The sequence below is a fragment of a genome, unplaced genomic scaffold, assembly GCF_019419815.1.
Source record: "Pyrus x bretschneideri cultivar Hongxiangsu unplaced genomic scaffold, Pyrus_bretschneideri_v1 Contig12, whole genome shotgun sequence".
NCBI classification, from domain to species: domain Eukaryota; kingdom Viridiplantae; phylum Streptophyta; class Magnoliopsida; order Rosales; family Rosaceae; genus Pyrus; species Pyrus x bretschneideri.
Genome location: NW_025999413.1, coordinates 3,445,390 through 3,461,495, shown reverse-complemented (window position 1 = coordinate 3,461,495; position 16,106 = coordinate 3,445,390). Strand labels below are relative to the sequence as shown.

At 38.2% G+C, this 16,106-nt stretch overlaps 3 protein-coding genes and 1 pseudogene across 3 annotated transcripts; all 4 read left to right on the top strand.

Annotated features, from left to right (window-relative positions):
• The first annotated feature begins 649 nt into the window (after nucleotides 1-649).
• LOC103955688 (UDP-glycosyltransferase 83A1-like) lies at nucleotides 650-2,952 on the top strand. The gene is made up of 2 exons (XM_009367589.3): nucleotides 650-1,263; nucleotides 1,849-2,952. The coding sequence occupies exons 1-2, from the start codon at nucleotides 777-779 to the stop codon at nucleotides 2,730-2,732; spliced, it is 1,371 nt and encodes a 456-aa protein (XP_009365864.2). The 5' UTR covers nucleotides 650-776; the 3' UTR covers nucleotides 2,733-2,952.
• An 841-nt stretch (nucleotides 2,953-3,793) lies between these two features.
• On the top strand, nucleotides 3,794-6,006 carry LOC103955687 (UDP-glycosyltransferase 83A1-like). The gene is made up of 2 exons (XM_009367588.3): nucleotides 3,794-4,458; nucleotides 4,985-6,006. The coding sequence occupies exons 1-2, from the start codon at nucleotides 3,969-3,971 to the stop codon at nucleotides 5,860-5,862; spliced, it is 1,368 nt and encodes a 455-aa protein (XP_009365863.2). The 5' UTR covers nucleotides 3,794-3,968; the 3' UTR covers nucleotides 5,863-6,006.
• A 1,850-nt stretch (nucleotides 6,007-7,856) lies between these two features.
• Nucleotides 7,857-9,749, top strand: LOC103955764 (annotated as a pseudogene).
• Nucleotides 9,750-13,361: 3,612 nt separating this feature from the next.
• LOC103955686 (UDP-glycosyltransferase 83A1-like) lies at nucleotides 13,362-15,880 on the top strand. Its single transcript, XM_009367587.2, has 2 exons — nucleotides 13,362-14,052; nucleotides 14,541-15,880. Exons 1-2 carry the CDS (start codon nucleotides 13,563-13,565, stop codon nucleotides 15,461-15,463), a joined length of 1,413 nt encoding a protein of 470 aa, XP_009365862.2. The 5' UTR covers nucleotides 13,362-13,562; the 3' UTR covers nucleotides 15,464-15,880.
• Nucleotides 15,881-16,106: the final 226 nt, after the last annotated feature.

Here is a 16,106-nt window from a genome sequence, read left to right as displayed (position 1 = left end):
CGTTAACATAAGTGAATCATATAACATATTGACAATTGACAATCATCCTCATGCACATAAACAACTGTTGCGAGCACATATTCGCTCCCTCGCAAAAACTACTAAATTATGGTCAATTAATTGCTACCAAAAAAGCAAACAAATGAACAAATAGACTTTGGTTAGGCTTTTTTTGTTTTTTGAGCTGGTCCTTTTTTGTTTGTTTATTTTGTTTATGGGTCAGTAGTTTGTAAATTTGTGTTGTATGTATAAAGGTTCCTGTCTTTAGTTGATCCTGAAAAGGAAAAAAAAAAGGAAACAAACGAACAAGTTATAAATAGTATGAAAATTTCATCAAAATAAATACTAAAATATACTAAGAATACGATAAAAATATAAATTCGACTGCTAGCTGATAAAGATGTGATACAGATAATGTTTCTGTCTAGTCATGGTTGTGGAGGTATGGGGCCCTTTTTGAAATGAAAGATCATGCAAATATCCTTTTGTTTTTTTAAATAGTCAATTTTTTAATCCGATACATCATTAAATGTTCGATTAATTTAATGAGCATTATTCGATGATTATTTATTTTATTCGATTGAAATAGCCAGTAAATAAAGCAACAAACAAAACGACAAGATAACGAATCTAACCAATGACTTGTAAAGTAAGATCAATTCAGTCAACAAGAAGCAATGGGTAGCTCCTCAACAGAACCCCCAAAGCTCCTCCCAGATTTGATCTGAACACACTAGAACTCTGAAAAAAAGAAAAAGAAACAGAAAGCAAAGAGAATGAGCAGCCCACATATTTTAGCTGTTCCCGTTCCTGCACAAGGCCATGTAATTCCCATGATGGCGCTGTCACAATGCTTAGTGAATCATGGCTTCAAAGTCACATTTGTCAACACAGACTTCAATCACAACCGCGTCGCGAACGCCTTGCCCGATGATCAAAGTCATATGATGAAGGATCGTATCGATCTAGTTTCAATTCCGGATGGTTTGGAACCCGGGGAGGACAGGAAAGATCTAGGACTGTTAACGGAAGCAATGAGACGAGTCATGCCAGGGAAGTTGGAGGAGCTGATAGAGAAGATTAATGGAGGGGATGGTGAAAAAATCACTTGTGTCATTGCCGATCAGGGTATCGGCTGGGCGCTTGAAGTTGCGGCGAAGATGAAAATCAAGGCGGTCGCCTTTTGGCCTGCGTCAGCTGCGGTCCTGGCCTTGAAATTTGCCATCCCCAAGTTAATTGATGAAGGAATCATTGACAATGATGGTGAGTGAGAACTCTGATATCCTCTTATCACTAACCTGCGAAATATTATGCAACCATGCTATGTAAATATTTTAGTTCAACTAAAGTTAAATTTGTTCAAGCTCACTCATTCGAAAAGTAAAATTTTGATTTGATACACACTTGGAATTTTTACTAGAAATTTAAGTGCTTCTTGAAGTCCAAAAAACGCTTCTACAGCCCAGAAGCACTTTTTAATTTTTAAGTCAATCATAGTTGGAACTTAGAAATGCTTATGGTTGTTAGAAAATTATGCTAGAAGCAGTCCCATATAGGTCCGGCAGATATGCTCTGAATATGTGGGCCTAGTCCTTGCTAGTGACTATTTGAACTTGATCTAAATTTTTTGTTACTATTGTGAAACTTCGGATTCTGTTGCGCGTGTTGAGTCTCACATCGGTAATCTACTGATAGTTATGGTTATGTAAACGATTGTCAGGAGCCTCGATTTGGTTAGTGACTAAATTAGGCTAATTAGTTCTGTGTTTAGCAATAGGCAATGCAACTCTTGAGTTCTCTCTGTATGTTTTATTTTTTCGTAATCATTCATACATTCACTTGTTACAGGAACCGTATTGAAAACACCGGCGATTCAGTTGGCACCAAACATGCCCGCCATAAAAACTGCAGACTTTATGTGGGCGTGTATTGGTAATAAAACAACTCAGAAAATCATATTTCAATTTATGGTTAGAAGCATCAAGGCTGTGCAAGTGGCAGACTGGATTCTTTGCAACTCTGCATACGACCTCGAGCCTGCAACATTCACCTTTGCACCCGAGATTTTACCAATAGGTCCACTCTTGGCGAGCAGCCGGCTTGGGAATTCAGCAGGCAACTTCTGGCCGCAAGACTCAACTTGCTTACAATGGCTGGATCAACAGCTGCCCAGCTCAGTGATCTATGTTGCATTTGGAAGCTTCACGATTTTCAATCAAACACAATTCCTGGAGCTTGCTCTGGCTCTTGAATTATCCGAGAGGCCATTTCTCTGGGTTGTGAGGCCGGATATCACTGACACGACAAGTGATCCATACCCGGAAGGATATCAAGAGCGAGTAGCCTCTCGCGGTCGAATGGTGGGTTGGGCGCCTCAACAAAAGGTTCTGGCTCATCCGTCGATTGCTTGCTTCTTAAGCCACTGCGGTTGGAACTCTACCCTAGAAGGCCTAAGCAATGGGGTTCCTTTCTTGTGCTGGCCATACTTTGCAGACCAGTTCACTAACGAGAGCTACATTTGTGACGTTTGGAAGGTGGGATTGAAATTCGAAAAGAATGAAACGGGAATCGTCCCGAAAGAAGAAATCAAGAACAAGGTAGATCAACTGCTCGGTGACGAAATTTATACAGCAAGAGCTCGCAAACTCAAGGAAGTGGCCATCACTAATGTTGAAGAAGGCGGCCAATCTAACAAAATCTTAAAGAAATTTATTGAATGGATGAAATCATAGAGAAGTAATCTAAGATCGAAGCGTCACAGTTATAAGATACCATCTCAAACCAGGCCACTTTCACGTTCTTAATTCTTAAATCCTAGCTAGTAGCTAGAGCTTTGGTAGAATACGGACACTTTTCAACGAAGAGTAATGCTACCATTAGCTGCTCAAACGTAATGATTGTTAGCAGTTGATATAAGTAAAAATAATGAATATGAAACTGGCAATAATTAGACGATTGTCGCTTGCACACATCAACTACTAACATTCAGTCAACTAGTAGCTACCAAAAAATCACACATATGAACTGATGGGAATAGTTCTTGTTGGAAATTATATATTATAATATTATTTTATAATATTTAATTTTTGTACGAATGAAAAATAAAAGTCAAGTATTATAATTGAATTCAAATTCATGAGTTGCATTTGTTTGTTGGAACTTTAGGCAACAGTCACAATGTCTCAAAAGGGGTGGCTTGAGTTCTATATAAACTCAACCATCCCACTCGTCTAAATAATTAAGAGTAGAATTTTCTTCAAGGTCATTTATTCTTTGTTAGTCAAATTTTGAGTCATATCTTGAGAGTACGGAATATATGACGTTCATCAAAGTTCGAAGATTGAAGTGTTTTGACTTCGGATTATTATTGTTGAATCCTGGGAGACGAACGCTTACCAAACTACAAGCACAAGAGTAGGGGAAAAATTTTGTCTTTAGGACATTGCATTTATGCAAGCCTCAATCTCCAAGTTTGTTAGTTTTTCCAACTTTCTCTCTAGTTGTATAATTAATCTCATGTATAATTGATGTTGTGAATTTAATTATTATCATTGGAATTATATTTTTATTTTTACATATTTTCTAATATTGCTCCAAAAGTTATTTCTGCGAAAAACTTTGTTCCATGAATTTCTGAATAAAAATGAGAAACAAATATCAATTATTGATGCAGCGGGATTCCGTTCACCGTAGCTTGAGCGAGATCTGTATCAATTATTGATATTGTTTTGGATATGTGGTCGATATGGATCCACCTCCAACGGCAGTGGAAAGGCTATAAAGTTTGTTGTATATACACACACACGTATGAAGAATAAAGCAGTGAATGCAAGCGAAACAACAACATAATAAATCCAAGCAGTGAATATTAAAGTAAGACCCAGATCTCCTCCCATATTCGATCAATCAATCTGGTTAAGATAAGAACACTCTGAAAGTGGGGGGAAAAAAGAAACACAGAAAAACCAATGAGCGGCCCTCATATTTTAGTTCTTCCTGCTCCTGCACAAGGCCATGTAATTCCCATGATGGAGTTGTCACAAAGCTTAGTGAATCATGGCTTCAAGGTCACCTTTGTCAACACAGACTTCAATCACAACCGCGTCACGAGCGCCTTGCCTGATGATCAAGGTCATATAAGGGGGGATTGCATCGACCTAGTTTCAATTCCGGATGGCTTAGAACCGGGGCAGGACAGGAATGACCTAGGAAAGTTATCTGAGGCAATGCAACGAGTCATGCCAGGGAAGTTGGAGGAGCTGATAGAGAAGATCAATAACCGAGGGGAAGGCGATAAAATCATTTGTGTCATTGCTGATCAGGCTATCGGGTGGGTTTTGGAAATTGCGGTGAAAATGAAAATCAAGGCGGCCGCCTTTTGGCCGGCATCAGCTGCAGTTTTAGCCTTGACGTTTAGCGTCCCCAAGTTAATTGATGAAGGAATCGTTGACAATGATGGTAAGTGAGAACTGTGAGATCCTCTATCACTAACTTGTTATTCAACCATGTTATGTAAATATTTTTCTCCAACTAGTTCTAAATTAAGTTTGTTCAAGCTCACTCAATTTGAAAGATAAGATTTTGAAGTCCAAAGAGTGCTAAGATGAACTAAAAGCATTTTTTATCCAAACGTAATCAAAAGCGCTTTTACTTGTCAGAAAACTCTTTTAACTATGCCATAAGCAGTTTCAAACAGGTCTGTCAAAGATGGACATAGACTAAGTCCTTGACTCCTTGCTAGTGACTACTTGATCATGGTCTAAATTTTTTGTTACTGTAGTGAAACTTCGGGTTGTGTGGCATGTGTTGAGTCTCACATCCGTAAACTAATAGATCTGGGGTCTGTAAGTGATAGTCGAAGCCTCGATTAGTGACTAATCCTCTTGACAGTCGAAACCCCCATGATTTGTAATAGGAAATGCAACTCTTATTCTGTTTTTATGGTCATCTTTCCATAATCATTCATTTCATTCACTCATGGCAGGAACCATATTGAAAAACCAGGTGATTCAGTTGGCACCAAACATGCCCACCATGAAAACTGCAGACTTTGTTTGGGCATGTCTTGGTAATAAAACCACTCAGGAAATCATGTTTCAGACCATGGTAAAATGCAACAAGGCTGTGCAAGTGGCGGACTGGCTTCTTTGCAACTCTGCGTATGATCTTGAGCCAGCAACATTCACCTTTGCACCCGAGATTCTACCAATAGGCCCGCTCTTGGCGAGCAGACGGCTTGGAAATTCAGCAGGCTACTTCTGGTCGCAAGACTCAACTTGCTTAGAGTGGCTGGATCAACAGCCACCCAACTCAGTGATCTATGTTGCATTTGGCAGCTTCACAGTTTTTAATCCAACCCAATTCAAAGAACTGGCTCTGGCTCTCGAATTATCGGAGAGGCCATTTCTCTGGGTCGTGAGGCCAGATATCACTGACACGAGTGATCCCTACCCGGAAGGATATCAAAAGCGAGTAGCCTCTCTCGGTCAGGTGGTGGGTTGGGCACCTCAACCGAAGGTTCTGGCTCATCCTTCGATTGCTTGCTTCCTAAGCCATTGCGGTTGGAACTCTACCCTAGAAGGCCTAAGCAATGGGGTTCCTTTCTTGTGCTGGCCATACTTTGCAGACCAGTTCACTAATGAGAGCTACATTTGCGACGTTTGGAAGGTGGGATTGAAATTCGAAAAGAATGAAACTGGCATCATCACAAAAGAAGAAATCAAGAACAAGTTGGAACAACTGCTCGGAGACAAAGATTTCAACGAAAGAGCTTTGAAACTGAAGGAATTGGCCGTCGCCAATGTCGAAGGAGGCCAATCCAACAAGATCTTCAAGAATTTTGCTGAATGGATGAAATCATAGGGCATGTAAGCGGAAGAGGCAAAGAAGAAAATGCGCTAATCGTCTGTTTTTAAGAATTAATATAAGTAGATTCCATTGATAAATCGATTTCATTTTATATATTTTATCAGATCATAATATATTTTTGTAATTATTTTGGCAGAATTTTGATATTTTACTTATATTTTCAATATAGGACATGTGAATTTATTTTGGGCATAAGGTGATGAAATAATGGAATTTTTTTAATTATCTCAATTGAAACGGGTTCAGAAGTTTGTCAAGAAGGTTGTGTCAAAGTTTCAAAATTTTATCCCAAGACATCTTATCGTTGTGAATTAATTATGTACCAACGTGCACTGCTAGTAGGTTGAGCTGCAGGGCTTAATTGCGATTTTTGGGCTGGTTTGGAGCAATATTGGTCTAGAAACGTGATTAATTACTAGCGGATGGAGATTCCCAATTAGATTTGGATTGTGGTTTTTTTGTTTCCTAGATTTTAGAAGACCTTATTTATGTAGGATTATGAATAAGGGGTTGTATATAAGCTTTCAACCATCCATTAGGGTTCTCTACGCGACATTGAGAGAACTCGGCAAAACTCTGGTGAATTGCAAACTTTAAACTACAAGGTGTTATCAATCTTTTTCTACTTAATGATATTTTCTTTGGTTTTTAATATGAGTATACATAATTAATTCCTTTTGCTCGGGTAAGGCCATAAGTCTTAGCATAAATATATGATTTATTAATTTGCTTATGATCAATGGATGCACACTTGCTTTGAATTATTAATCATAGTATTTAAACTATCTATTGATTTAGTGAGTGGTCACTATTAGGGTAATTAGACAAGCAATTTATGTTGGCACATCATCCTGAAGTTGAAGAGAGCTTCTTGTTATTAGTAATTGTTATTTCACTTAAGGCGAACATCACTCTCTTAAGGGTTGCATGGTTTTTCAAAAAGTTTTCACATAACTTAATGAGTCTTGCATGTTAATTATGTTTGATCTAAACACCACAGACGGATTGCGTATTGGATGTATGTTTTCGCTTGAACATCATGATGAAAATATGTATTAGGAAAACCTAACATTCAAGGCATTTATATGAAAATTCATAAGTAGTTGGTAAAATTTTATAGGATTGTTAATAACACTAGTTGAACCCTAGTCTTTCCCATATGTAATTTTCTTAAAATCTATTTTATTACTTTATGTTTTTGCAGATCTGTTTCCCTTAATTTAAAACTATTTCGTTTGTTATTTTCATATCTTAAATTTCACAAAATCTAAAATCTTTTCTAAAATCTGTTTTTAAATAATTAATTAATTAAGGATTAGTTTAAACATAAAGTATTCACTCAATCCCTGTAAAGAACGACCTTGCATGAGCTTTCATACTATAGCTACCTTGTACTATTGCAAATATTCTGTGTGATTTTAACCTTACTTGCACATGTACTAAAAATCATATCACCAATATTGAATAAGAAACTGGCAATTATCCGACGATTGTCCCTTGCACACATCAACTACTAACATTTAGTCAACTAGTAGCTACCGAAAATTCCCAAATGAACTGATGGGAACGATTATTTCTGCGAAACACTTTGGTCCATGAATTATTGAATAACAAGAAACAAATATAATTATTGGCACAGCCGGATTCCGTTGATATTTGTTGATAATAAGTTGGTATTTTTGTGGATATATTTTCGATATGGATCCCTCTCCAAATGCAGTGGATAAGGTTATGAAGTTTGCCGTATATACATATATATAAATATGTACATACACACGCATATCAAGAACAAGGTAATGAAATTGAAAGCAAACAAAACAACATAATAAATCCAAGTAGTGAATATTAAAACAAGACCAAAACACCAAAAGCAACAAACAGTGGCTCCTCAGGACCTCAACAGATGCTCCATATCGCCTCCCAGAGTCGGTCAATCGATCTGGTTAAGATTAGAACACTCTGAAAGTCGAAAAAAATAAGGAACACCAATGAGCAGCCCACACATTTTAGTTATTCCTGCTCCTGCACAAGGCCATGTAATTCCCATGATGGAGTTGTCACAGTGCTTAGTGAATCATGGTTTCTAGGTCACTTTTGTCAACACAGACTTCAATCACAACCGCGTCACGAACTCCTTGGGGGATGACCAAAGTCATATAAGGAGGGATTGCATCGATCTAGTTTCAATACCGGATGGCTTAGAACCGGGGCAGGATAGGAATGAGTTATCAGAAGCAGGGCAACGAGTCATGCCAGGGAAGTTAGAGGAGCTGATAGAGAAGCTTAATAACCGACGGGAAGGCGATAAAATCACTTGTGTCATTGCTGATCAGACTATCGGGTGGGCTCTGGAAATTGCGGTGAAGATGAAAACCAAGGTGCTCGCCTTTTGGCCGGCATCTGCTGCAGTCTTGGCCTTGAAGTTTAGCATCCCCAAGTTAATTGATGAAGGAATAATTGACAATGATGGTAAGTGAGAAATGTGAGATCCTCTATCACTAACTTGTTATTCAACCGTGTTATGCAAATATTTTAGTCCAACTAGTTCAAATTAAGTTTGTTCAAGCTCACTCGTTTGATAGAGAAGATTTTGAAGTCCCGAAAGAGCTAATATGACCTAAAAGTACTTTTTTACACAAATGTAATTAGAAGCGCTTTTAGTTGTCAAAGAATGCTTTCAACTATGCCATAAGGAGTTTCAAACGGGTTTACCAGAGATGGATGTAGACTTAGGCTTGGTTTGGTACTGAGATGATTCTGAAAAAAACTGGTATAAAAAAAAGCTGGGAGTTATTTTTGTGTTTGGAAAACATTCAGTTTCAACTTTTTTTCATAGTTTTGGGTGAAAAAAAAGCCAAAAACAAGAAGCTGCAAAACCCAGCTTTGAAAAACCGGTTTTTTTTTCACATCTGCTTTACATAAAAGTTTACTAAACACTATAATACTGCTTTTTTTTTTTCAAAAACACTTTTACAAAAAAGTTTACCAAACACTCTGCTGCTTTATTTTACAGCTGCTTATTTTCACATCAGAGCAAAAGCAGGTTTTTTTCAAAGCACAGCAATACCAAACCAGCCCTTAGTCCTTGACTCCTTGCTAGTGACTACTGGATCTTGATCTAAATTTTTTGTTACTGTCGTGAAATTTCGGATTGTGTGGCGTGTATGTGTTGAGTCTCATATCGGTAACCTAATAGATCTAGGATATGTAAGCGATAGTCGAAGCCTCGATTAGTGTCTAATCCTCTTGGCAGTTGAAACCCCCATGATTTGTAATAGGAATACAACTCTTATTCTGTTTTTATGGTCATCTTTCCATATCATTCATTTCATTCACTCATGGCAGGAACCCTATTGAAAAACCAGGTGATTCACTTGGCACCAAACATGCCCACCATGAAAACTGAAGACTTTATCTGGGTATGTCTTGGTAATAAAACCACTCAAAAAATCATGTTTCAGTCCATGTTAAAATGCAACAAGGCTGTGCAAGTGGCAGACTGGCTTCTTTGCAACTCTGCGTATGATCTTGAGCCAGTAACATTCACCTTTGCACCCAAGATTCTACCAATAGGCCCGCTCTTGGCGAGCAGACGGCTTGGAAATTCAGCAGGCTACTTCTAGCCACAAGACTCAACTTGCTTAGAGTGGCTGGATCAACAGCCACCCAACTCAGTGATCTATGTTGCATTTGGCAGCTTCACAATTTTTAAACCCACCCAAACCAAAGAAGAAATTAAGAACAAGTTGGAACAACTGCTTGGAGACAAAGATTTCAACAAAAGAGCTTTGAAACTGAAGGAATTGGCCATCACCAATGTCGAAGAAGGCGGCCAATCAAACAAGATCTTCAAGAATTTTGTTGAATGGATGAAATCATAGGGCATGCAAGTGGAAGAGGCAAAGAAGAAAACGTGCTAATCATCTGTTTTTAAGAATTAATATAAGATTCATGCTTCAGTTGATACAGTGATACAATAAAATTCAGAAATCTATTTATATCTTAATTATATCCGTGAATTGTGATCACGAAATTTAATCTCCACAGAATAAAATTCTACAATATTACATGAATGACAGTTCAAGGTGTACATGTGAGATCCCACGTCGCCTAGGGGGATGGATCATGTAAGCCTTATATGTATATTCCCATCTCTACCTAGTACGAGGCCTTTTGGGAGCTCACTGGCTTCGGATTCCATCGGAACTCCGAAATTAAGCGAGTTCGGGGGAGAGCGATCCTAGGATGGGTGACCCAAGGGAAGTTCTCATGTGGGTTTCCAGAAACAAGCGAACAATATTGTGCTACGGTGGAGTCATGCTCGGGATGTGGTGGGGGCCTGGGCTATGATATGACAGTACATGCTTGTATTTGAATTGAATAAATACATAACTATTTGTTCAACATTGAAAATGTACAATTATATATAATTTAGGGTTTATAGGTCGGATTAGTAGAGCCGGTAGGATGAAATATGAATCAAATTAATTCTGATCTTACCTAAGAGGTAAGCATTTGTACCACGCATATTTCACGATATATATATATATATATATATATATATATATATATAAAACTTGATGTAGAGCAGATGGCTGAATGGATTGAAAAGAAAATGAACTGAAAGTGAAAGGGACACATCAGGAATTTGTAGATTGACGTCCGAGTTCCGATTTAGACTCATGATACATTTTTGAAAGAGAATGACGTCACAGTTCAGATTTACCACTTTGGTTTGATATACGGTGGATTTTGGCCATCCGAGACTATTTAGGCTTCCAAAATTGCATTTTAATAATTTAAGACTTTTCATTTGTCGTCTGATTAATCTCGTTTATTTTCCTAAGGCCCTTGTGTTTTCCCACGGCACTGTGATTAGGTTATTTAAGCCGTTAGCTTCAAATGTAATCTCATCTTTCAATCAATAATCAAATACATGTTCTCAACCAAAATCTGATGGACTTCATAACTTGTTCTTCAAGAGCTTACGTTGAAATCCCTTGCTAGTTTCATGTTGCGTCATAACTAATTGAAAAAACTCCGTGATTCGATTTTTGGGCAATAGAGTTTGTTTGTGCTCACTCAACTACAGTGACGGTCAACGCAAGTATCCAATTGGAGGGCAACCCCATATACGAACCTGAAAAAAGAAAAGAAAAAGAAACATACTTTATTGGAGCTTTATGAAAAAGGAGAAGCAATATCTTCTAGTATGGACAAATGCTGCCGATGAAGATGTGACACAGATAATGTTTTTGGGATGAAAGATCATGGGAGTATCTTCTTCTTTGTTTTCTTGTTTTAAATAAAGAAAGAACATGGAATTTGAAAAAAAAATCATTTTGCACACTTTTGTAAGATACAATATCAAACTAGCCACTCTCACTTGAATGTACTTGTAAGTTCTCTTCCGTTTTGGTGAGAGCTTTTCTCTCTCTATGAAAGAGTTTTTCTCCAATGTGTGAGAGTTTTCTTTAGTTCTCAAGCATGGTTCTTTAGTTTTTTCTCACTTTTGTTGCTACCAATCCTAGCTATGGCTTGGATTGGTGGCAGCCCCAGTCCCTCCTCCTCCTTTTTTCCTTCGGCCTGTCTCATATGTCCCTTTTGGATAGCTTGTATTTCCAACTTGGATCCCTGTGTAAATCTATCCGATCTTCCGGTTTCAACTCCCGTTCTTAGTCATGGTCCCGATCAAATGTGAAATTTCCTCTGGTGAAGTTTCAATTCTGCAAGGGAAGGTGTGCAGAACTTCGGTTCGGGTCTTCGTACTACCACTTTCCGCCGCAACTGTTCCGATGGGAATGTTCTCCTCGGCGACTGAGCTTCAATCTGGAAGCTCCTTGAGTGACGATGCTACGACTAAAAGTGTGGAGTTTATCTGGATGACTCGGATTGTGTGCAAATTGGGGCAATTTTGGCAACCTTAGGGATGGATGACTGATTTCCATAGGGTTCCGGCGGCTACTGTTTATGGATTCTAGTTGGGGATTTTTTGTTTTTGCTGGCTTGTTGTGTTAGGGTTTGTTTAGGCCGGGGCTTATGCCTTTTGTTTGGGTCTTTGGATGAGGGATTTGTGTATATGATCGGCTTTGTGTATATTTTAGTTCTTTGAATGAAAGTTACTTTACCAAACAAAAAAAACAACTAGCCACTCTCACTTTCTTAATTCTTAAAAACTAAAACCCTAGTTAGTAGAATATGCAATATGCACACTTTTCAACTATCCGCTCACACGTAGCGATTGTTAATCATTGATGCAAGTGAATTTTATAACGTATTGACAACTGACAATCATTCATTTGCACGTAGACGATTGCGGCTAGCACACATTCATTAAACTATCTAATTGACTTAGTGATTGGCCACCATTAGGGTAATCAGATAAGCAATTTATGTGGAACATCACCCTGAAATTGAAGAGGGCTTCTTGTGATTAGAATTGTAATTTTACTTAAGGCAAACATCACTCTCTTAAGGGTTGCATGGTTTTAAAAAGGTTTTCATAGAACTTAATGAGTCTTGCATGCTAATTATATTTGATATGAACATCACAGACTGATTGCATGTTGGATATAAGTTTTCACTTGAACATCACAATGAAAATATGCATTATGAAAACATAACCTTCAAAACATGTATGTGAAAATTCGTATGTAGTTGGTAAAATTGTAGAGGATTGTTAATAACGCCAGTTGAACCCTAGTCTTTCCCATAAGTAATTTTCTTAAAATCTATTTTATTACTTTATGTTTTTGCATATCTGTTTCCCTTAATTTAAAACTATTTCGTTTGTTATTTTCATATCTTAAATTTCACAAAATCTAAAATCTTTTCTAAAATCTGTTTTTAAATAAATAATTAATTAAGGATTAGTTTAAACACAAAGTATTCACTCAATCCCTGTAAAGAACGACCTTGCATGAGCTTTCATACTATAGCTACCTTGTACTATTGCAAATATTCTGTGCGATTTTAACCTTATTTGCACATGTACTAAAAATCATATCACCAATATTGAATGGAGTGTGCTATCCACACATCCCATTTTACTTCTCACACACCCCTTGATAATTTATGTCCGTTGATCTTCTCCAATTTATCTGATCCAACGGTCGAAAATTAAAAAAAATGTGTGAGAAGTAAAATGGGGTGTGTGGATCTCACACCCCTATTGAATAAGAAACTGGCAATTATTAGAGGATTGTCGCTAGCACACATCAACTACTAACATTTAGTCAACTAGTAGCTACCAAAAAATCACACATGAACTGATGGAAACAATTATTTCTGCGAAACACTTTGTTCCATGAATTAAATAAAAACAAGAAACAAATATCAATTATTTGGCACAGCGGGATTCCGTTGATATTTGTTGATAACAAGTTGGTATTTTTGTGGATATATTTTCCATATGGATCCCTCTCCAAATGCAGTGGATAAGGTTATGAAGTTTGTCGTATATACATACATATAAATATATATACACACACATATCAAGAACAAAGTGATGAAACTGAAATCAAACAAAACAACAACATAATAAATCAAAGCAGTGAATATTCAAACAAGACCAAAACACCAAAAGCAACAAGCAGTGGCTCCTCAACAGATGCCCCAGATCTCCTCCCAGTTTTGGTCAATCGATATGGTTAAGATTAGAGCACTCTGAAAGTCGAAAAAAATAAGAAACACCAATGAGCAGCCCACATATTTTAGTTATTCCTGCTCCTGCACAAGGCCATGTAATTCCCATGATGGAGTTGTCACAATGCTTAGTGAATCATGGTTTCAAGGTCACGTTTGTCAACACAGACTTCAATCACAACCGCGTCACGAACTACTTGGGGGATGACCAAAGTCATATAAGGAGGGATTGCATCGATCTAGTTTCAATACCGGATGGCTTAGAACCGGGGCAGGACAGGAATGACCTAGGAAAGTTATCAGAAGCAGCGCGACAAGTCATGCCAGGGAAGTTAGAGGAGCTGATAGAGAAGATTAATAACCGAGGGGAAGGCGATAAAATCACTTGTGTCATTGCTGATCAGACTGTCGGGTGGGCTCTGGAAATTGCGGTGAAGATGAAAACCAAGGTGCTCGCCTTTTGGCCGGCATCAGCTGCAGTCTTGGCCTTGAAGTTTAGCATCCCCAAGTTAATTGATGAAGGAATAATTGACAATGATGGTAAGTGAGAAATGTGAGATCCTTTATCACTAACTTGTTATTCAATCGTGTTATGCAAATATTTTAGTCCAACTAGTTCAAATTAAGTTTGTTCAAGCTCACTCGTTTGATAGATAAGATTTTGAAGTCCATAAAGAGATTATATGACTCAAAAGTATTATTTTTTATCCAAATGTAATCAGAAGCGCTTTTAGTTGTTAGAAAACGCTTTTAACGATGCCATAAGCAGTTTCTAACGGGTCTACCATATATGGATGTAGACTTGGTCCTCGCTAGTGACTATTTGAACTTGATCTAAATTTTTGGTAACTGTAGTGAAACTTCGGGTTGTGTGGCATGTGTTGAGTCTCACATCTATCGAAGCCTCGATTTGTGACTAATCCTCTTGACAGTTGAAACCCTCATGATTAGTAATAGGAAATGCAACTCTTAAGTTCTGTTTTTATGGTCATCTTTCCATGATCATTCATTTCATTCACTCATGGCAGGAACCATATTGAAAAACCAGGTGATTCAGTTGGCACCAAACATGCCCACCATGAAAACTGAAGACTTTATGTGGGCATGTCTTGGTAATAAAACCACTCAGAAAATCTTGTTTCAATCAATCTTAAAAAGCAACAAGGCTGTGCAAGTGGCGGACTGGCTTCTTTGCAACTCTGCTTATGATCTTGAGCCAGCAACATTCACCTTTGCACCCGACATTCTACCGATAGGCCCGCTCTTGGCGAGCAGACGGCTTGGGAATTCAGCAGGCCACTTCTGGCCACAAGACTCAACTTGCTTAGAGTGGCTGGATCAACAGCCACCCAACTCAGTGATCTATGTTGCGTTTGGCAGCTTCACAGTTTTTAATCCAACCCAATTTAAAGAATTGGCCCTGGCTCTCGAATTATCCGCGAGGCCATTTCTCTGGGTCGTGAGGCAAGATATCACTGACACGACAAGTGATCCCTACCCGGAAGGATATCAAGAGCGAGTAGCCTCTCGCAGTCGGATGGTGGGTTGGGCACCTCAACAGAAGGTTCTGGCTCATCCTTCGATTGCTTGCTTTCTAAGCCATTGCGGTTGGAACTCTACCCTAGAAGGCCTAAGCAATGGGGTTCCTTTCTTGTGCTGGCCATACTTTGCAGACCAGTTCACTAATGAGAGCTACATTTGCGACGTTTGGAAGGTGGGATTGAAATTCGAAAAGAATGAAACTGGCATCATCACAAAAGAAGAAATCAAGAACAAGTTGGAACAACTGCTCGGAGACAAAGATTTCAACGAAAGAGCTTTGAAACTGAAGGAATTGGCCATAGCCAATGTCGAAGAAGGCGGCCAATCTAACAAGATCTTCAAGAAATTTATTGAATGGATGAAATCACAGGGCATGCAAGTGGAAGAAGCAAACAAGAAAATGTGCTAATCATCTGTTTTTACGAATTAATATAATACTAATGCTTCAGTTGATACAGTGATACAAATTTAGAAATGTATGCATATCTTAATTATATCCGTAAACCGTGGTCACCAGGGGTGGATCCATTTATGATGGCCCGGATCACCGGAAATCCGAAGAAGCGCATGTGAAGACCTCCGAGGACCACCCAATGGTTTGGGCAAGTGGTGGAAGAGAGACCACCATCATGACTATACCAGAGGCTTTGAAACAAGAAGAAATATTTAGGGGCTAGGCGTTTGCCCACTGCCGGACTAGCGCCTAGCGTACTTTGATTAGAATATATATATATATATATATATATTTTTGTATTTGAGATGATTGAATATATAACTGTTTGTCCAACATCGAAAATATACAATTATATCATGGAATTATGGTTTATAGGTCGGATTAGCGGAGCCGATTAGATGAAATAGGAATCAAATTAAAGAGTTCGGATCTTACCTGATTGATAAACATTTGTACTTGGCATTTTAAAATGGTAAGAGTTTGTCCGTGTTCATTCAACTACAGTGACGGCCAACGCGGGTATATCCAACTGGAGGACAACCCCATATGCGAACCTGCAAAAAAAAAACATACTTTATTGGAGCTATTCGAAAAAGAG